This window comes from Aedes albopictus, chromosome 1 (assembly GCF_035046485.1).
Source record: "Aedes albopictus strain Foshan chromosome 1, AalbF5, whole genome shotgun sequence".
Classification (NCBI taxonomy): domain Eukaryota; kingdom Metazoa; phylum Arthropoda; class Insecta; order Diptera; family Culicidae; genus Aedes; species Aedes albopictus.
Window position 1 is genome coordinate 330,773,643 of NC_085136.1, and position 21,477 is coordinate 330,795,119.

The 21,477-nt window shown below is 47.3% G+C and overlaps 1 protein-coding gene across 1 annotated transcript; it reads left to right on the plus strand.

Moving 5' to 3' along the window:
- The first annotated feature begins 10,302 nt into the window (after positions 1-10,302).
- On the plus strand, positions 10,303-12,694 carry LOC109414656 (synaptic vesicle glycoprotein 2C). The gene is made up of 3 exons (XM_062847342.1): positions 10,303-10,521; positions 10,578-11,533; positions 11,589-12,694. The coding sequence occupies exons 1-3, from the start codon at positions 10,507-10,509 to the stop codon at positions 12,187-12,189; spliced, it is 1,572 nt and encodes a 523-aa protein (XP_062703326.1). The 5' UTR covers positions 10,303-10,506; the 3' UTR covers positions 12,190-12,694.
- Positions 12,695-21,477: the final 8,783 nt, after the last annotated feature.

Below are 21,477 nucleotides of genomic sequence, written 5' to 3' on the forward strand. Positions count from 1 at the left end.
TAAAACCCCTGCAACGCCCTGGAACACCCCTGGAAGACCCTGAAACCCCCAAAACTCACAGGAATACCTCTGAAATTCCCTGGAATGCAACTTAAATTCCAAGAAACGTCGTTAGGTGCTGTTCATAAACCACGTAGGCCAAATTTTGGCCATCTCAGACCCCCCCTCCCCCCTCGTAGACTTTTATCCATACAAAAATTTTGAAATTTGTATGGAGCGTAGACTTTGGTCAGAGCCCCCCCCCCCTCCCCCCAAAAAGTCTACGTGGTTTATGAACAGCCCCTTACTCACTGCTGCTTCATGGAACGCCCATGAAACGCCCCTGAAACCGCCTGGATCCACCCTTAAACCATTTTAAACTCCCTGGAATGCCTCTGAACTCCTCTATAACGCCATCAAAACCCCCGGGAACTCCCTGGAAGGTCCCTGAAACCCCAGGAACACTCTTGAAATTGTTTATCCCCTTTGGAACCCCCTGGAACACCCCCAGAGCGCCACTGAAATCCCAAACCTCCCGGAACGCCCCCGAAATCCCCTGAAATATCCTTAAACACGCCTGGAACTCTCTGGAACCCTCTTAAAACCTTTGAAACCGCTTGGAATATCCCAGGAATACCTCCAGAACTCCTCTGAAATCAACTTAAACCTCCTGAAATCCCCTGGATCACCCATGGCGACCCCTGGGAGTAGCCTGGAACCCTTGGAATGTCTTACTTTTTCTGTCTCGTACTTTGCTTCAATGAGACCTATGATTTTCTCTGGGAGACATCCTTATGTCTGAGAGCTCTCCACATATTTTCGTGATTGGAACGGAGAAAGCTTTATCATAATCAATGAAAAACAAGTAAAGAGACTCTCGAAATTCAATAATTTCAATCCTGCGAAGAGTTGCGACTTATTTCCAAATTCACCGAATTTCACCTATCTCTGCCCAACCAATGTTGATGTGGCGCTATCTAGTTGCCGCAATAGGGCGCTGGCTGCTGTTGGTCTTTCGATGCTTTCGATGCTGGGTGGCGCATACATACCCTCTCCTCGTAATTCGGGAGGATCCTCCAACAGCACCAGAGTTACGCAATTGAATCTCCAGCGCAGCCAGCTTCGCTACCGGCCTCTGGAACTTTCCTTTCCTCGTTTCATCTGTCATCTGCTCCAGGTTACACTTCACTCCCCACGCCACAGGTTCAACTCTTCCTCACTCTTTCATCTGCTATGTCGACCAGACCGCCCTGGCTAATGGGCTGGGTATCTCCGTGCCACCTGGTCCGTTGGTTTATCGCCAACTCTGGACCTTTCACGAAGTGGTTGGGCGTCAACGCTTCGATAGCCCCCGGACCTAGCCCAACGTACGTCAACGGGCGAGGTACCATGTCCTCCTACCAACGTAGTCAGCAGCACTTCATTCGGCAACCTTCTTTCGTCTTGGAGCACCATCAGGGTTGCTTTCACGAACCGAACCCAAACGCTTCCCATATGAAGTGCGCTCGGCGGTTTCACGTTTTACCTCGTTCTGTGAGGGCTCCTTCGCCGTCCTCGTCTATCTTCCGCAATCACCATCAAGCTTGCATCAAGCACACTTGCATCATTGAGCTGTGAGCCACTTCCAAGTGAATTGCTCTCGTCATCAAACACGTAAAAAGACAGATCCATCGCTTTTCAGACCTGCGCCCAACCGTATCCATCACTGGACCGCAATAGACCACCCCTGTTAAGATGGAGAAGTGGAGCCTTCCACTCTGAATCATCGGTTCGCACTTCTTTGTCCTGCCCCATACGCAAGCCGTCATCATCGCCTTTAGTTCCGCTTGAAGACTCTAGACGTCGAAGACGTCGTCAACCCTCGTTGATTACGGTCCTTGCATATGTGTGAGTTGCCTGCTGGAGGTAGTACTCTAACCACATTCGAGAAATAGGGTGTCGCGGTGGCAAGATAACCGAGAACCGGAGTTCAAAAGGAAGGAACGAACCCTGGGCCGCTCCGCCTTAAATTCGAAGTATACCTTCTTCGTCTAAGAACGGGCTGTCGCTGTACAAACTGCTGCAATTCTCAATCTGCTGCCACTTGCTGTGGGAAAGCTCTCGGATCTTCATCAAAATCCTGACCTCTTCTTCATAGATATCAGCCTATGCCGACCGCTACAGATAAACTTCCGCTCGCTGAATCTCGTCTCGTTTTAATGGGGCCACCACTTTCTTTACCACACTTCGAACTCGCGTTGCTGCTGGAACTACCTCGATCGCTAGCCCTTTCCTCCTTCTATCGCAGTTGAACGTGAATCGATATAGGCACCATACCGTTCTGACCAGCACTTTCCAGCCAGAAATACGAGTCACGTCGCCCATAGCCTCTTCTGATGCACTATCGTGGACAAGACGATATGTCCGTACTTCTTCTGGTGTATTCGGTACTACCACTTCCTGCTTCGTTCACCGCTCTTCCAAATGATAGAGAAACGCCGGATCGCTCTTTCACTTCGTCAAGTCGTCGACCATGTGGCTCTTCGTGGATATCCAATTAGGTACATTCGGAGAATCTCGCCGATCCGGAACGCAACGTACGGTTTGTACCTCAGTTGCTCCGAATGTATCCACAAGATGACAGGTCCGAAATCCGGCCAGACGAATCTTTTTTTGACCTCTAACGAATAAGCTGTGGCGATCGTTTGCTGCACCTTGCTCCAACAACCGCCGCCTACAGCTCTAGCCTCGGGATGGACATCATCGTCAAAGGAGCAACCTTCGACCTCGCCATCACAAACGAGCACACTGGGCCATTGCTGGTGAGAACACGAAAATAACCTACCACTCCATACGTATCCTTACTGACGTCGACCGGCATATGGAGCCGAGCAATCTACCGATCCCGCTTCCCGCAGGTTTCATCGTCGATTATGGTTGATGCCAGTCTTCCCGAGGATCACCAAAGGAGCCGGCATTCCTAACAGGTTGAACAGACTCATGAAACTGCTCATCACTACCCTTTTACGGCTAATAGAAACGGAAAAATGCGGCGCCTAGATCTTCCCGAAACTTGGCCAGGAATGTAAACTCGTCGCTAGCTGAACTCCACACTATCCCTAAGACTCGTTCCAAATTTTTCTCTTTATTTTGCAAGACTAGCATACTCTGGTCGGGTGCGGGCTCACCGATGCCGTCCGAGTTAGACACCCAGTTCCGGATCTCCGGACTCCCACCTTTGGAATGGAAGAAACTTCACCTCCAGGGCTCGCTTTACCGTTTCTTCGACCGTGTCCGTACTATCGAAACAGTCGTCCACGTAATGGTTCTCCACTATTGCCCTGGTCGCCTTCGGAAACAGTCCAGCGTACTCCTCTGCGTTACGGTTCTTGACTTACTGCACCGTGCTACGAGAACTCGTTGCACCGAACATCGCTACGTCAATGATGTACCTGTTCATCTGCTCCGACGCACTTCCACGGAAAACGAATAGCGCCCTATTGTTCTCCTCACACACTCGGACTTGGAGATACATCTCCTTGATGTCACCGCCGCTGCAGCTGCGCTTCTACGTCGATTCTCTTACCGATATGAAGAACTCCATCATTTGGAACTGCTTCTCCGCTCTGGATACACCCGCTGTCCAGGTTACTTAGATAGGTTGCGTTACGCCTTCGATTTGCAACGCGATTGCCAGAAAACGCAATCGTGTCCATGTTATGCTTCCCGTAGGTGATCGATATCATCGGGAAAATCACAGACTGCGGATGTAGATGCACGTTGCAGTTAGTGTTACATAACACCCTACTCGATATGCAACAGCGGGTTGTGGAGTTCGTTGTCGAACCGAATGGGAGTCCGCAACCGCATCCTTTTAAAGCTCTCACAGTTCTGGATACGATGATCGCAGCAAGCGGGCGCTGATCCTGCAGGGCTTCTTTTCTCGATTCGGATGATGCGTGTGCAGAAATCCTTCTTGCTCTTTCCTTCCCTTCTTCTTCCGGCAAGTTTAATCTGACGCGAGGCATCCGATGCCGGTTCGCAATACGGAGTGATCGCACTCCGGGGATAGGATCGATTTCATACTACGGGTGGCTGTTCCTATCTCCTGGCAGTAATGGAGTTTCGGTGTTGACACGAGTAATGCGTCGAACCCTTGGCGGATCATGCTGAGGTGTTCATGGCATGACCGACACTTGAAAAAGGTTTCCAAAGTGCTCGAACCAGCGTTTCAACTGATCAGCCGGGTCGGTCAGTAACTGTCCAGACGTGTCCTTCACGGGCATCGTAGCATTCATCTTAGCCCCAATAAGGCGTCGTGAAACATAGTAGAGGAGACGGATGTCGCCGGTGTTTGCGGCTTTGTCGCCTTCATCGGCTAGGGAGTCCGCCCATGCTCTTTTGTCCCGTCTACAAGAGCGTTTCACTTCCATCTTGAGAGCGGAATAGCGCTGACGGACTACGGCTTTGGCTCCTCGTGTTTTTGCTCGCTCTGTCGCGGCTTTGGCGTTGCTTCGCTCCTTTATCTTCCCCAAGGTGCCATCTATGATCCACTGCTTGCTCTGAGTGTGTAGCTCACCCAAATTAGTCTGGCCGATGACGATGAAGGCGTACTTGATGGTACTACATTGATCGCCTACGTTTCCACCTTCCGGAATCTACGCCGCACGCTTCCACAGCTCCTCAACGAAGGAGATTTTTTACGCACATCGTCTTGCAGTCGGCGTGTGTTGAAGCGGCACCCGATTTTCTCCTGCTGTTGATGGATCCTAGCAAGCGCAGTCGGACCGGACCTACGTTTGTTCTGCACTTCAAGCAGGCTCCGTTTTCGACTGATGCAGATGTGGTCGATTTGATTTTTTATGTAATTAGGTTTAGAGAACAAATGTTTGCTGGAGTGTTGATGGGAAATGATTGGCATAAGGATTATACATTGATGCATGAATATTAAGCGTAAGGTGACAGATTGTATGTGTTGATTATTCTGAAGTTGATCCGGCACATTTCGCTTAGTTGCATAACTTATAGGCGTGAATGAACGGGGATTGAACCCATGACCTACTGCATACGAATCAGAAGCGGTAACCAATAGACCACCAAGCCAGTCTCGTAAATCATGTAGGAAGACAGATCTTCAGGTAATCAATAGTAACGAAAATCATATTCGAAACTCCATAAGTTTTAAAGTAGCTTTAAAAGACCAGCAAATTCAGCAACATTGTATCCAAAACATGCACATGACCTGCTCGAACCTCAACCAAGTGTCAATATGCACCATAACGAAACTGTCAATTCCTCAATGCGCGGAATGCGGAACGATGCCCTCAAATGGTGCCCATCCTTTTCACCGTAACAATAAGTGAATTCCCACACAAGTACGGTAAGGGTCCCCTCATAAAGTGACACTAAACTAAAGCAAGCGTAAAATTGCTTCTTTCTTCGAAGATTTTTGTGTGGGGTCCATCTTCCCCGCGTTGGTTGTTGCTCGCCATCATCCACGCATCATCCAGTCATCATGTGCAAAATTTGAATTAGAATCACACTGCCTGCTTGGATGACCGGAAACCCAGGAAGGTTCATCAATGCCGCCTTTGATGAACAACACGGTGGAAAAAATAATATTTCTCCTGCTAACGCAAATGCCGGAATGGCCCCGTGAACGAAGGGGGACGTCCGGTGCGAGATTGCGCTGCGCGCGAGTTCCCAAGGATCATGTTTCGCAGTGTAGGCATTGCTGGAATGGATCGCAGAAATGATTCTCACCCTGTGCAACGCTCGTCGTTGGCCAGTCGGAGTCGTAAAAAGTGGAGATTTGTGGCTCTGGTAAGAACCCTCCCTCAGACGACGAATGTATATCGAATTTCTTCGCCCCGCAGCGCATTTTATGGCGGCGTGAAATTGTTTCGCCATCAATTGCTGACCCCTTTCGAGGAGGGCTGACGACGACTGTTTCGCACTGCAGCATCGTGCCATCGCGGCTATTACTACACTTCGATTCGATATCTATCACTAATTAGAGATTTATGATTTCTTCGGGTTTGGCAATAAAGACCCCGCGAAGAGACATGGCACCTCTGAACTTTCCAATGCAATGGGGCCAATAAGGCGCTCGCGCCGAACCAAAATGCACGATTCGAACCGAGGATCGCCTTATTTATGGCACGCTCTGTGGTTGTTTCGATGTCGCTCGTCGTGTGCGCGGTCCGCCGCGGACTTTTAAAATGCAATTAAAACAACACCAGGCTGAGCTCAATCAAAGGTCCATCGCGACTTGAAGCCACGGCCACCACGGCAAAATAGCCCTAGGGTGTGTAGGCGTGCTCGGGTGGTCTGCTTGAAAGGTTTCCAGAGCACGATTCGATTCCGAAAACATAATTTGATTGATTCAAAATCAAAGTGTTTGAAGTATTTGTAGCAGTCAGTTAGTCAGCAGCAGCAGGATCGACCTCGTTTGTCAAAATCTAGTAGTCATCGGAGGTCGCGCGTGTTCGGCAGCTCGCAAGCAACGCTGCGCTGGCTCGCTTGCTAATCCTTTCGGATTCGCTCTTTTGACAGCTGCGCGGGACTAGCAGAAGCAGCCCTCCCGTCGTAGTAGGCTTTGTTCTGCAATTTGGATCCCTCCACGCGCGCTAGGCTGCAGCGAGGAGAAATAGACGAGGTGAATGGAATGAATTTCAATATTTATGAAATGTTAACGATCCGATTATTACACCTTTCGTCTGCTTGCTTCTTTTGTGGCCGAGCGCGGAATGTGAAGCATTGAGGCAACAAATAAACCAACGCAACCAACAACAGGGTCCGAAGCGACGTGGAAAGGTTGACGTCTTTGAATGATGGAATCAATTTGACAGCTTCGGCGCGCCGTTAGTTAATGGGTACGTTCACATTGTTAGGAACTTTGAAATGAGAAGGCTCGTTTGATTGGTCCATTTACTAATTGTGAAGATCAAATTTTGTATTGGATTTAAGTAGGATTTGGATTGGATTTGGGTTGAATTTGGATTTGATTCGGTTTGGATTTAGAAACTTAGAAATGCATATAGAGAAAGAATAAAAGATAGCTACATGGAGAGAGACTAAGACAGAGCAGTATAGAATGCTGAGAGAAAAGTAGAGAAGCAATGACACAGAACGACAGAGTGACAGAACCAACGAAAGGAACAGAGAGTGACAAAGATCGACAAAGACTAATAAACAGTAACAGAGGAAAACACAGAAGAAAGCGAAAGAAAGCGACAAAGTTGGACGTATAGAATTTGCATGATCACAGAGAGTGTGACAGAGAGCGACAGAGGCCTGGGCGTACAGAATTTTTCAAGAATTTCTCTATGGGTTTCACCTCCGGAAATTTCTCCTGGGATTTCCAAAGGAATGTCAACAGAAATTCTTTGAGGTATTTCTGCAAGTGTTCCTTCACAGATTTCTTCAGGGATTTCTTCATATATTTCTTCAAGAATTTCACTAGAGATTGCTCCAATATCTCAGTTGGAATATCTTCCAGAAACCCTTGCAGGATATTTTACCAGAGATTAGTTGAAAATGAATCCAGGAATTCCTTAAAACACTGTACAAAACATTCTTTTGGAAGTCCATCCAAAGATTCCAAAAATAATTCGTATAAAAATTATTGCAGACAAGGATTCCTCCATTTTTTTCTACAGAAATCATTCCAGAAATTTGTTAAGAAAGCTTTCCTGGGATTTCCTCATGGGATTGCTTCAGGAATTCCTCCATGTTTTCCTTCAAGAATTCATCCAGGGAGGAATTTCTTCTAAGGGGGAACTCTTCTATGGATTCCTCTAGAATTTCTCTAAGAATTTCATATGCGATTTCATCAGGAATTATTCCTGGTATTCCCCTACGAATTCCTTAAGAGATTCATCCACGAATTTCCTCAGGAATTTCCAGGAATTCTACTATGAATTCCTGCAGGGATTTCTCTAAAAAATCCTCCAGGAATTCATCTAGCGATTCCTTCAGAAATTCCGCCAGAAATTCCACTAGAGATTTCTCCAGGAGGTTCTCTGGAGATTTCTTCAGGAATTCCTACAAGATTTTTTTTTTAGAAATTCCAAGAAATCCTCCAGGGTTTCCTCAATGCATTTCTTCAGGAAAACCCTCCAGGCATTCCTCCAGGATTTTATCCAGGATTTTTCCAGGATTTTTTCCAGGAACTCCTAAAGGAAACTCTCTAGTAATTATCTCAATTTTTTTTTTAAGAATTCCTCCAGTAATTTTTCTAGGAATTGGCCCAGGAATTGCTTCTAGACATCCTTCAGTTATTATGTCAACAATTTCTCCAGATTTTTTTCCAGAAAATCTAGTGGAGATATTTTTAGAAATTCCTCCAGGAAATTCTCGAGGAATACCTCCAGGAATGTTTCAGAAATTCCTCCAGGAATTCCTCCTGCGATTCATTCATGAATTGCTTCAGGTCTTCCTCCGGGGATTTCCCCACGAATTTGTCCAGAGCTTTTCCCTGTGATTTCTCCAGGAAATCCTTCGAAGATTTCTCCAGGAAATCTTCCAGAAGTTCCTCTAAGGATTCTTCCGGCAAATCCCCAAGTGTTTTTTTTTAAATTCTTCCAAGAAATTCCTTGAGGAATACCTTCAGGAATTTTTCAGTGATTCCTCCAAGAATTCCTCTAGAGATTCCCCCAGAGATTTTTCACAAATGTCTTCAACGATTCTCGCAGTAATTCTTGCAGGAATTCCTTCGAGGATTTATCCAGGAATTTCCCCAGTCATTTCTTTAGGAATTCCTCTAGGAATCAGGACTAAGGACATCCTTCAGAAATTATGTCAGCAATTCCTTTAGGGATTCCTACAGGCATTTCTCCAGGAATTTCTCCAAAGATTCCATCAGGAATTGCTTCAGGGATTACTCCAGAGATTTCTCCATGGATTTTCCCAGGGATTCCTCCAGGAAATCCTTTGAAGATTCCTTCAGGAAATCCTCCTGAAGTGCCTCCAAAGATTTCTCATGGAAATTTCTTCAGAAATTCTACTTTTTCAGGGATTACTCCAGGTATTCCTTCAAGACTTCCTCCAGAGATTCACCAAGGGATTTCTTCACAAATTTCTTCAAGGATTCCCCTAGGGATTCCTTCGAGGATTTCTCCAGGAATTCCTCCAGAAATTTCATTAGAAATTCCTGCAGGATTTTCTCAAAAGCTTTTTTTTAGAAAAGGAAAAATAGCGTCAGTAACATGCAGAGATTAACAGAGGGCGAAAAAAGTCACAAAGATATATTAAGGTGTAACGTCAAGTAATCCCATTTCAGTTTTGCATACAATCTGCTGAACGAACCATCGAATCTAGCTGAATTAGTTTATCCTAGCTTTGCTCACTTGCAAAAAGAGTCAGACTATCCAAATCAGGCACATTTGTTTATAAATGTTCAAGGTCGGTGCTCTTGAAAATGTGAGTAGGGGTCTAAGTCAGCCGTATTCTCTGATGTTTCACCTTAACACAATTCATTGTATAGTGATGGAGAATGTCAAAGAGGGTTAGAAATGAATTATGTGTGAAAGAGAACGATAGAGTGCAACAAAATAACAGAGATTGGCATGCAACAAATTGCTTCAAGGAGCAATAGTAGAGAGCAAAAAGGAGAGCAGAGAGTGGCAAAGAATGATACAATTGCTACAGAGAGAAACAAAGATCAACAGAGGAAAACAGAAAGTGGATGTTTTCAGAAAGTATGAAAGTGTGCCAGAGAGCGACATAGAATGACAGACAGCAATACAGCACAATAAAGAGCGAAACAGAACGATAGAGAGGTTGATACATCAACGCAAGGCACCGAGTAACAGAGAGATTAATAAAGAGTGACGTAATATAGCCAAGCGCGGCAGAAGATGACAAAGAACCATAACAAGCAACAATCCTCTACATGAAGCAACAGAGACGGAAGAGATGAACCAGCCTAGGGCTGAAAATCTCTATAATAAAGAAATAATAATAATTATACAGAGACGTACAAAGACTAAAGGCCTAACAAAGAGCAACAAAGCATCAGAAAGCTACAACGAGCGGCAGTGGGCGAGCAAAAGTGATGTGTTGCGTGAAAAGTGACAAATAGCAACAATGAGTGGATTCCTGACAAGACTGAAGAATTGAATATCAAACAACTGAGAGTCTGAACAATATGAAGAGCAAAACTATAACGAGCTGAACCAATTTGAAACGTTTTATGTTCGAGTGACAGAGAAGGTGTTGGTACATTTAGAGCTACATTTTAATCGAAAAAGACAAAACAATAACACAGACCCACCCTAACACAGCTTCTTATCACAATTGCTCACTTTCACCTGGCTTATCTTCCAAAGTCGTCTACGGTTTTTCGCGATTCGCCTACTTTTTGCCGCCCAGAAGCAGCCAGCCATCGCGAGCGCCGTTATCTTTATTTCGTGTTTGCAGATTGCAGTTCTCTTGGTGGACCCGGCGCCGGCCGTTGACAGATTTCGCAGTGTACGATTGCACTGTCCCAAAGAATCTTAGTAGGCCAACAAAGTGATCCCCATCAGTCAGTGCAGTCGGAGATCCATGGAAGACGAAAAGGTAATGTTGAATGGATTTCAGTTCAATCCGTATAACGCCTACTAAGTTTTTTGTAGTGCAAATCGGAGTCAATCCCATTGACGACCATCGATGCAGGAGATAAACAAACCAAGGTGCTTATCGGGCATAGTTATGATGACGCGCTGAAGGAGGCCGGTTTCGGTCGGGCGCAGATATGGATGACCGTGTTGTGTGGATTTTCGGTGATGGCCTCCGCAAACGAGTCCATGGGCATGGGAATCATCCTGCCGGCCAGTCAGTGCGATCTGGAGCTGGATATGTCGCGGAAGGGGATCATTAGTGGTGCGGTGTTCATGGGGATCATGGTGTCTACGTACTACTGGGGGTACCAGACGGATATCCGAGGGCGGAAGGCGGTTCTCAAAGTTACGCTGCTTGCAGCGGCGGGCTGTTCGTTTGTCGCTACGTTTGTTAACCAGTTTGAGTTGTTGGTGGTGCTACGGTTCTTGATTGGATTGTTCATTTCGGCACCTTCTTCGGCGGCGATTGTTTACTTGGGGGAGTTTTGTCCAGCGAACAGGCGAGGACAGATGATTGGATACGCGTGTGCCATTGGAGGACTTGGCTTCGGTTACGTTGCGGTGTTCGGATGGTGGATTCTTTCGTACGAATGGACGATTGTGGTGACTGAATCGTTCACGATACGACCTTGGAGGTTGCTCTTCCTAGTGAACACCCTGCCAGGATTCATATCTGGCTTGGTATTTTGCTTGTACCCGGAAACACCGAAGTTCCTACTCAGTCAGGGTAAACCGGAAGAGGCGTTGAATGCCCTTCGATGGGTTCACAAGCAGAACAAAGGTTTCCGAGAGCGATTCGGGGTGCAGAAGCTTCAGTATGATGTCAAGCAGCAAGAAGCGGTTGAAAATGAACCTGAAGAAAAGACCAGTATTCTTAAGAAGCTCTGGACACAAATTTCGCCGTTGACGCGGTTGCCACATTCCATTTACCTGATAGCCTGCAGCATTCAAACCGCAACTGCGTACATAACGTGAGTATAACTGCGATTCAGTCTTACTACGAATGTCATCCTTCTATATTTCTAGATACGGCGGCCTCGGAGTCTGGTTCCCTCAGATAATGAACATTGTGTTCAAATCGGAAGTCACAACCGGAACTCCGATTTGCTCGATTATTCAAATTCAACCGTCAGTCAATGCTAGTTCAGTCAACATCACTAGTCCGATTGAAGTCGCAGCCGCGGAGTGCAATGACGCACTGCCTCAGGAAGTCTTCGTCTACACGCTCGTTTCCGGGCTGATGTGCGGGGGCTACATGCTCCTCAGCTCCATCATCCTCAGCCAACTCACGGAGAAAACGATGATCTACGTCAACATGATCACAGCAGGCTGTGCTGGCATCGGCTTGCAGTACATCACCCATTCCTACGTGGTGGCAGCACTGTTCTGCGTGCAGATCGTTGCCGCCTCCTTGTGCATCGTTCTAGTTCGCTCGATCCAAGTAGCCGCCTTCCCCACGCAAGTCCGAGCAACGGCCATCTCACTGACCAATCTAGCAGGCCGCATTGGGCTAATCATCTCCAACGTCGTCACCGGCCTACTGATCGTTCAGCAGTGCACCTTTACTCTGTACACCATAGCGACCCTGCTGTTTGTGAGCGCAGGGTTGAACGCACTACTTCCCTGACGAATGCCTGACGCGCCTAAACACCATAATCTCACCAACCCACCAGCAAAAGGAAAGCGAAAATGATGCACATTTGAAACCCCCGATTCAGAGAAAAAGGTATCAATTGGATTCACTTTCATCCGCAATGCGCGAACCTCTCCGGAACAACCGTGAAATATGAACGTTTTGACTAGTCCCGAGAAGAAAGGGAGAAATCCACCCATCACCAAGACGGCCGCCGCTCAACAAACCAAACACCGGGAATCGAATTGTCTGTTTACACGCTGTTTAGTCTATTTAGATTTCGCTTTTTCGAATCCGGCTTCCTCCTGATTGATTGGATGATTTTCCAAATATGAACTGAAACGAGAGCAGTCTGGAATTAATTTCCGATACGCTACGCTCGATCGGAGCTCGTGCGAAAAGGGAGAACTTTAAAATTCCGGGGGCGTTTTTCTAGGTTAGGAGGATGATCCGAATCCGAACAGTCAGTGTTGATTGAAATAAAACGGTAGTTGGAGTACGAGCTGCTTTATTGAGCTTATTGGAGTAATTGAATCGTTCGGTAACTAATCAAATTATGTGCGGCCTAACCTCAATCCGGCCGTGCGTGATCGAACAGGTTGCTGTCAGGGCTAGGGCTGGGAAAAACTTCTTCCGCTCGCCATGTGCTACGCGGCAAGTCAAAAACCACCCATCCGTTTAATTTAATCCCTTCTAATAGACTTCCAGAGAGCACCCCTTCGCTGCACAGCAGGAAATGTAAACTGATGATCATTACCTTTCTATTGAGGGAACAAAATCCGTGTCGGATATGACTTTCAAGTGTCGCGCACGCCAATTTGGAAGGGTGAAATTGTAATAGTTTCAATTACACCCCTGCATTCACTTCCTATGCAGGCAGGGCGCAGGGGTGACACTTGAACATCTGCGTGCCCCTGCAGTCAGTCGTCGAAGTTGCCGCCGTTGATGTGTCAAGTGTTTGTCAGGTTGCGGTTCGCCTGCTTTTCCTTCCTCAATTTTTTGTTTTGTTTGTGTTTCACCCCTCCCGTCGAAGAAGAGAGCGATCTCACCCGTCCATGACGAAAGGGATTATTCAAAATGCGATCGCACTATCATTGTCAATGTTGTTTTCTTTTTTTCAATCTGAATGTTATTGCATACTCGAATGGGGTGAACTATAAAACGTGAACCTGACCCATCCAACTGTTGTGATTCACCGTGTACCCACATGCAAGATGCTCAGTCTAAATCTTCAATTATTACCCTATCTTTGTGACACTTTATGACCCATTGCGCGGTGTATCATCGCAGGAGATAATCCCGCAGACGACCGACCACATCGTCCGCTCACACACATGTTGCTGGCCAAACGGTCTGCCAGAGAAGTAGCCTAATGTCGTGCGGTATGACGTTTATGTCTAACTGATGATGGCGATGATGATCGTGCTCCTCTCCATGACCACCACGCAGCTGTTGTGGTCTAGTTTCATTTAGCGCCTGCTGGGACCGCTTGTGAGGTACTTACCCGTTCTTTATCAGATGAGCTGAGAAAATGGTCCACCAAGCAGGTAGACACTGAACTGTTGTGCTGATGCTGATGCTGAGTAGGCCATATGTAGACGCGAGCTCTTTATAGATGTTTATCTGCGGGCAACTGTTGGCTGACGACGAAGACGTGTTGAGGTACGGTGTAAATTATGACTGCGACTTGTACGATAAGAACGACGGAATGATCATTAAACGGCAGTTTTTTTAGGTAGATTACTTTGATTGAGAAGCTTGCGAGCTTCAAATTTGAATCTTCAATTACTATGCGTTGCAAGAACAATTATTATCGCGCAAAGTTGTGCGAGAACACTAGCAGATATCGTTTGGAATCGTTTTGGTATTTTCTTTGCGGCCAGTCCTTAGCTAGACCAGAAAAAAAGAATACGTACCTATCTTGAAACAGGCCCGCGAAATCCATGTGAACCCGCTGGAGCGGCATCGTCGGCGTCTCCCAGCAGTGCAGCTTATATCATTAGGGCAGTTCAGATTTCAAACATATTAAAAATTCAAAGCTTCCATACAATGTTCCTTACAATCCTTGCTGCAAAACTAGAGTCCTGTCAAATATTCAGCCATTTCGGTGCTGATTTAATGGTGGCCCAAGAGCAAAATAAATTCGTATGGGAATTACTATAGAGAATTTTCAAAAAAAAAAAAGTTCTCCGCGTTGTAGAGCATTCACAGGTGGATAAAGTTCTAGGGTCAAAGTCAAATTAAATTCTTCAGATCTCAATGATGACTGTTGCCGAAGACCGGAACTCATTTCGACCATCGGCAAAAAAGATATTAAACAAATTCTTACTCGCATGCGCATCTTCATACAATATGATGTCCTGCAAGGTGATTTTTTTCAGGTTATGTAGGGTCGACACTAAAACCTCTTTCTATCTCTTTCTTACCTTCGTGGTAAGCCCGTTAGGAATGACTTCGTACAATGAGTACACTCTAATGGTAAGCGTTCCACTTGCTAAGTTGTTCGCTCTACCCCGGAGGATTGGGCCCTGGCCAGTACTTAGACTGCCCTTTGGGCTCAAGCTCCTGGATGGGGAGCGGAAGCCAACTCAAATAGCTGTTGTTCGGTTAGCCATTTTCTCTATAGTTCAAGCATATTACATTCCACGTGGCTGCTAAAGTTCAGCTTATCATCGATCATGACTTCGAGTTGCTTCAGTGAGCGCTTGGATCGCGCACCCCCTGTGGTGACCACCGCATGTTGTTCGGACTTGCGGTTGTTCACCACCACCACTTCCGTCTTGTGGTGTGAGAGTGCCAGCTGACGAGACCTCATCCAGTCTTCGATTATGCCAATTTCATGCGCCGGTATCAGTTCTACTTCCTCTATCGACTCGCCGTATACCGTGAGGGTAATGTCATCGGCAAAGCCGACCAGCTTTACGTCCGGTGGAAGTGTGAGCCTCAATACGCCATCGTACGCCGCGTTCCATAGTACCGGGCCCAAGATTGACCCTAGTGGTACTCCCGCGGTGATGTTGTACCTCTTTCCGTCCTCGTCCGTGTCATAGAGTAGCACCCTATTCTGGAAATTGCTCTCCAGTATCCAGCGTAAGCAATTCGGGACTCCTAGGTGTTGAATGGTGTATTCAATGGCTGCCCAACTGACGCTACTGAACGCCTTCTTCACATCCAACGTGACTACCGCGCAGTAACGAATTCCTCTACGCTTTTTCTGGAGCGCTATCGATCGCCGGTTGGCTTCCCGTGTTTTTGCAACAGTACCAATCTTTGACTTTTCCACCTCTCCGAAAATTCGCCTCTGTCCAGGCACATCTGCATAGCCATTCTGAACATATCAGGGCATGTCTCGATGGCCGACTTGAAGGCTACCGTCGGGATACCGTCCGGACCCGGAGCCTTGTTCAACTTGAGCGACTTCGCAATTACAATGAGCTCATCGTTCGTCACTGGGGCTACCTCCCCTTGGTTGGTTTGGCCAGGGGGGGGGGGGGGGTGTGGCAGCCTCATGGTCTGATATCGTGGCGCTGGAACTGCGTTTCCACGATCCACTGCAGCATCTCGGGTGAGCGTCCCGGAAGCGCTGACGCTCCTTTCGTTTTGGTCATGACTAATCTGTACGCATCACCTCAGGGTGTCGTGTTGGCTGCCAGGCAGAGATTTTCGAAGCACGCTCGTTTTCGTGTCTTAATCTCTTTGTCCAGTGTAAGTTTTGCCGCCCTGTAGGCCACACTTCTTTCCGCTCTACCCCCATCGGTACGACCTCTTTGCATCCTCCTCCTAGCTCTTAGGCAGGACGCTATGCGCTCTGCGTTTTCTGGACACCACCAGTATACCGGTTTACGTCAATTTCAGGGTAGCGCACGCCAAGGCATCGCTGCATCACACGCACGGCTTAGAGGTCTGACTAGATCTTCCATGGACAGATCGTCGGTGTTAACCTCCATAAGCAGTCTTTCGACAAATGACGCCTTATCGAAGCGTGAGGTCAGCCATCCTCGATGGCTGTCGGTGACCTTCGGCTGCGTCCTCCTTCCACCATGTTCCACCTTATATCGTACCGCCAGGTGGTGACTTTGCGTATACCCATCGTTGTTCCTCCAATCTGAGCTAGGGTTTAAACCCGGGCTCCAGAAGGTCACGTCAATGATGGACTCTGCACCGTTCCTACTGTAGGTAATTTTGACACCTACATTCGCGACATCCACATTCAGTCTTGCCATGGCTTTGAGTAGTGCCCAGCCTCTCGCGTTAGTCAATCGGCTACCCCACTCAATCGCCCAGGCGTTGTAGTCGCCGCCGATGACCACGGGACTCAACCCTGCTACTAGCGCGTTTGTTAACGCATCCAGCAGTGCTGAGAACTGGTCCATCGGCCACATGGGTGGGGCATAACAACTAAAGTAATACATCCCATTGATCTTCGCTATTGCGAAGCCCTCCTGCGACCTGGAAATTATTTCCTGGATCGTGAAACGACTGGTTGTACAGAGAGCTTTATCCACTACCCAATTCCCGTTATCGGGTGGGATGCGGTAGGGGTCAGCTAGCAAGGCGATGTCTGTACTTGACTCCGAGACTGACTGCCACAGCAACTGCTGTGCAGCTTCACAGTGGTTCAGGTTTATTTGTTTAACCTGCATTATCGTTTTGCACTTCGATCTCCTCGCGTGCCTGGACATTTAGGCCCGCCCGTCGCGCGGCCCTTGTTCGCCGTGCAAATCAAGTATTATGGTGCCGAGTTGCACTCTTTGGCGAAATGGCCTCCTACTCCACACTTCCTGCAGGGTTTACTCCGATCAGGGCCTTTGCATTCCCAGGACTAATGTACCAGTCGGGCCCTTTTGCGGTGGATCAGTGCATATGGTATATCTATCTCGCACTGCTGCTTGAGTACGGCTACGAGCTCTTTTGCGTCGGCGATTTCGTCCAGGTTTTCAAGCTGGAGACTTGCCTCCGCTGTTACAGCTCTTACCTGTACTTTTTCTCCAAGCACTTCCTGGGCTAGTGCTTTGTAGGATGTACCTTTCTTGGCCACATCCTTCTTCAGAACTACCATCATCACTCCAGTCCTGGTGCGTCGGATGCTTTTTACATCCGCGCCCAGCGGTGAGAGACGATTTTCGCCCCGCATGGCCTTCAGCACCTCGGCATATGTGTCTGCCTCGGTTTGAAGACCATCGTGTCGCTCCGTTCGCGCTTCTCTTTCTAACCGTAATCCAAGGGTTCTTCTTCCCTTGGTGTGGTTGGCCGCCACTCTTCTTGGGATTGGCTTGTTGGGGCTTTGTTTCCCTGCCCCTTGCGCGTTTCGCAACCGGCTTGGTAGCCTGGTTATTCGCGCTGGCCCTGTTTCAGGTCCTTGCTGATGTTGCTTCGCCCTTTAGTATAGCCGATCAGCTCATCCAGCTGTTCGGCAACTAACAACATCTTTGGTAGTCCACTCCTGTTGCGGTTCAGCGCCCGCGTAAGGTCTTCACCGGTCATCTGTGCTTCCTCAGTTGGCACTGTACCGCTCCGTGCGCTTACTCCACTTGCGCTCGTTGAGCTACCCGCTGTTGCGTCGCTGATGAGTGCACCAGCCCCTCGTGGTGGCACTCCGCGCGAACGGGTTCAACGCCTCACTGTTCTCAACTCCGCTCACGACCTCGGTTTTGGTTTTGGTGATAGGATTCACTTCTGTTGCCCCCCCTTAGAGCCGCTATCCCTCATTGTGAATGAAGTAGTCGCCAAGGATCCTGGTGGTTATCTATGCAAGCAAGGAGGCCACCCGAGTGTTGGCCCAGGCCCTTATGGGAGCCTTATCAGAGCCGGATCAGCGCTAATCAGGATATGTACTTCAACTGAACCTACTTCCACCCAGTTAGTTGCCTAAGCTGAGCACAGATCAGGAACGTACTCTAAGGCCATGCCACGGTTTTATGGGGCGGCAGACAGCGTCGACATTAGCCTATCCGCCGTTTCAAATCAGTGTCACCCGACCTTACTAAGAGGATAGAATGGCGTCACCATCAGCTCATTTGTGCGTAGTAACCTAAGCGTGTACCATCTCAAAACCAATTACTAAGCATAACCAGTATACCATAATCAAGAACTTACTAGCATCGCTCCTGATGTACCCGAGGCACTCCTAGCTGGGCTGTGACACTTTGGAAGCGGTGTCATGTCGCTTGTACAGAGTTTGCTTCCGGATGTGTGGAATTTCTGAAGAGAACTGCAGGTCCTCCGCCACGCCTAGGCTTACTACGCTTGAGCAAATCGTATATCCCGGTGCTCGGTCACCTCCCGGTGCCAAAGGTGGTAGTCCACACTGATGTGCGTATATGGTTCGCTTAGGAAAGCATCCTAGGCTCCCACCTACCGGCCTAGACACTCTGAAGGTTATTATGAGTAGGGATGCTCGGGAGAAAGTGATTCTGCGGTTGATGAAGCTGGAGCTGCTGGTGGTGTAGTTCAGGACCGGCGGCGATCTGGCCGCATTACTCATGGAGTGCTACCGAGATGGCTCGAAGACTACGTAATCGGTGAGGCCGGCATGGCTATGTTTTACGGCGATGAACCGATGACGTACGAGCAGGAAGAAGGATTCGGACGGCCAAGTTGAATGGATCAAAGCTAGAATAGTTGCGAAAGGCTACTCTCAGCGCTTCGGGCAAGGTTTTGAGGAAGTTTTTGCGCCCTTTGCGATGTATCAAACCTTCCGCGTTCTGCTGGCCATCTCAATGCATTGCTAGCAGTAGGAAGATGGATGTCTGGCATATCGATGTCAAATGTGTTTACCTCTACGGACTGTTGAAGAAAGACATTTTTGTGGCTCAACCACTGGGTTTCGAAGTTGCTGGGAAGGAGGACTGGGTGTGTAAGCTGAACCGGAGCATCTACGGCCTGAAGCAGGCCGCACGGGTTTGCGTGTTATATACGTCGTTTTAAAAAAGTATTCGAGAATTCATCACTTATCCGAGGTATGCACTACACGGGTAGTACGCATATCGCAAGAAATTTCTTGGCCTATCTCGATGCGTGGAAACTTCAGGCAAGGAATCGCTCAAGAAATAATAAAGCGTCGCTTCATCCCGGATCCTAGCGTGGAGCTAAAACGAAACGTCAAATCAAATGGGGCTTGCTGTGTTCAATTTCTTGACCATTCCGGTCACGGAAAAATAATGCACTGAACGAAAATTACTTGAACCGAATCGAAGAGTTTGCTGAACAACGTCGAGTGCCATCGTTCAATTGGGTCTCTAATGTACATTGCCACGAACAGCAGGCCGGATATTGCTGTTTGCGTTTCAATACTGAATCGGAAGATAAACAGTGCACTACAATCGGACTGAACGGAATTCAAGCGTGTCATGAGGTATCTTTCCAGCACAGCGAATCTTCGATAAAGTCTCACTGCACAGTGGGAAAAAATAGGTATAAAACGCGAATAAATTCAATATCTCTGCTTGGAGTGGATGGATTCGAATGAATTTTTGACACAATCTGCAAAAATCTCTACAGTTTCAGATGAAAAGGGTGTTATTCGCCGCACGATGCTGGAAATCAGTATATTGAGCTCGTTTTACCCCGAGCTCTCTTTTTCACACCTTTTTAAGAAAATCCTCATCTATTCCCGACTAGCGTGCAAAATAAATGACTTATTTAACTCGTATTTTTTTTCCCATTGTGCAATGGTGGGAGTCTACAACTGGAAGGCTTCTGTGACGCCGACTGGGCGAGTGACACCGTGGATAGAAAGTCGAACAGCGGTTCGTGTTTAGTTAGTTAATTTATCATTGCCAAGCTCAGACGTTTTCTTTCAAATCCTCCTTTCAAATCCTGTTTATGATCGAACTCATATCATACTCATTAGAGAACGAGCGTTCCCGTTAAACAGGATTGTTTCCACATTCTGAGTGCGAAGAGAACGCAGAACTATGATTATTGCTAATGCGAGGTATGCACTGCAAACGGAATCGCTCAAGTAATTTTCGTTCAGTGTATTATTTTTCCGTGACCGGAATGGTCAAGAAATTTAACACAGCAAGCCCCATTAAATTTTGATTTGACGTTTCGATTCAGCTCCGGAATAAAGCGACGCTTTATTATTTCTTGAGCGATTCCTTGCCTGAATCTTCAACGCATCGAGATAGTCGAAGAAATTTCTTCCGATCTGCGTACTATCCATTAAATTTCTTGACCATTCCGGTTACAGAAAAATAATGCACTGAACGAAAATTACTTGAGCGATTCCGTTTGAAGTGCATACCTCGCATAACCAGGGAAACATCAGTAAGTTCAACAAGTTGTCGAGCAAACTACGAACTGCTATGGTTTGGTATAGATATTGACTATACTGAACGTCGCTGGAAATCCAGATATAGTTAGAGGTTTTGGTAGCAAACGGATTGGGGTATGAGGAATCTTGGGCCTTAGACCACCTACTACTCGATCCTATTCAGCCTTCTCCATCTATAATCGATCCCATGGCGTTCAGTACTGGCAAGTAGACTCGCTATTAGCTACCGACACTACAACGAATTCACCGCAATTGAAAAAATAAATAGCTACCTACCTTATCCTATCACATAACATCCAAAACATGAGCACGTGAAACATTTACATGAAAAGTATATATTTATCTGTAGATGAGTAAATATACGCAGCTCCACTCACACAGAAGAATTATGTATCCTTTTACTGATTTTTTCAAATGGGGAACAAAACGACCCACATTGTCTGTCTGTTGTTAAGAACGCTGTTTCTGTCCCAATTCCCAAAATAAATTTAAAGTTACATTTGTTGCCATAGCAACGCATAATAAAAGTACCATCAACCTTGATTGCTGACAGTTTCTTGCTTATACACGTTTTTGTATAGACCGCGTCGGTAGAAGACCATTCTCCCTTTTGTCAAAAAACGTGAAATTTTCCATAAATCTTGATCACCGCACAGCAAAATTTGCATAATCAGCTGTCGCAAACGGACGCGCGATAAGATCCCCAAGCCTAGATTAGGCGATTCCTGCATCGTCACGACAACGTGCGCTTATCACCCGTTGTCGTAGCGATAATTACTCTATCAGCAGCGCCTACTTGATCGTCCGACTGCTCATCAACGCACACCGTGACAAGGCGGTGCCGAGGCGCATGGCCCGCAATTTTCCATTCATATTTCCGTCGCTTCCCATAGGAAGGGAACTTGGAGCGGTTCCACTTTCCGCATCGTTCCGCTCCGTCATGATGCCATTTCACAACATCCAGCGCGGATCGCGAACGCGAACGCAAACAAACTGATAACGAC

Coding starts and splice junctions, on each gene's coding strand:
- LOC109414656 (XM_062847342.1), top strand. Junction 11,534..11,588: donor ACCGCAACTGCGTACATAAC/GTGAGTATAACT, acceptor CTATATTTCTAG/ATACGGCGGCCTCGGAGTCT.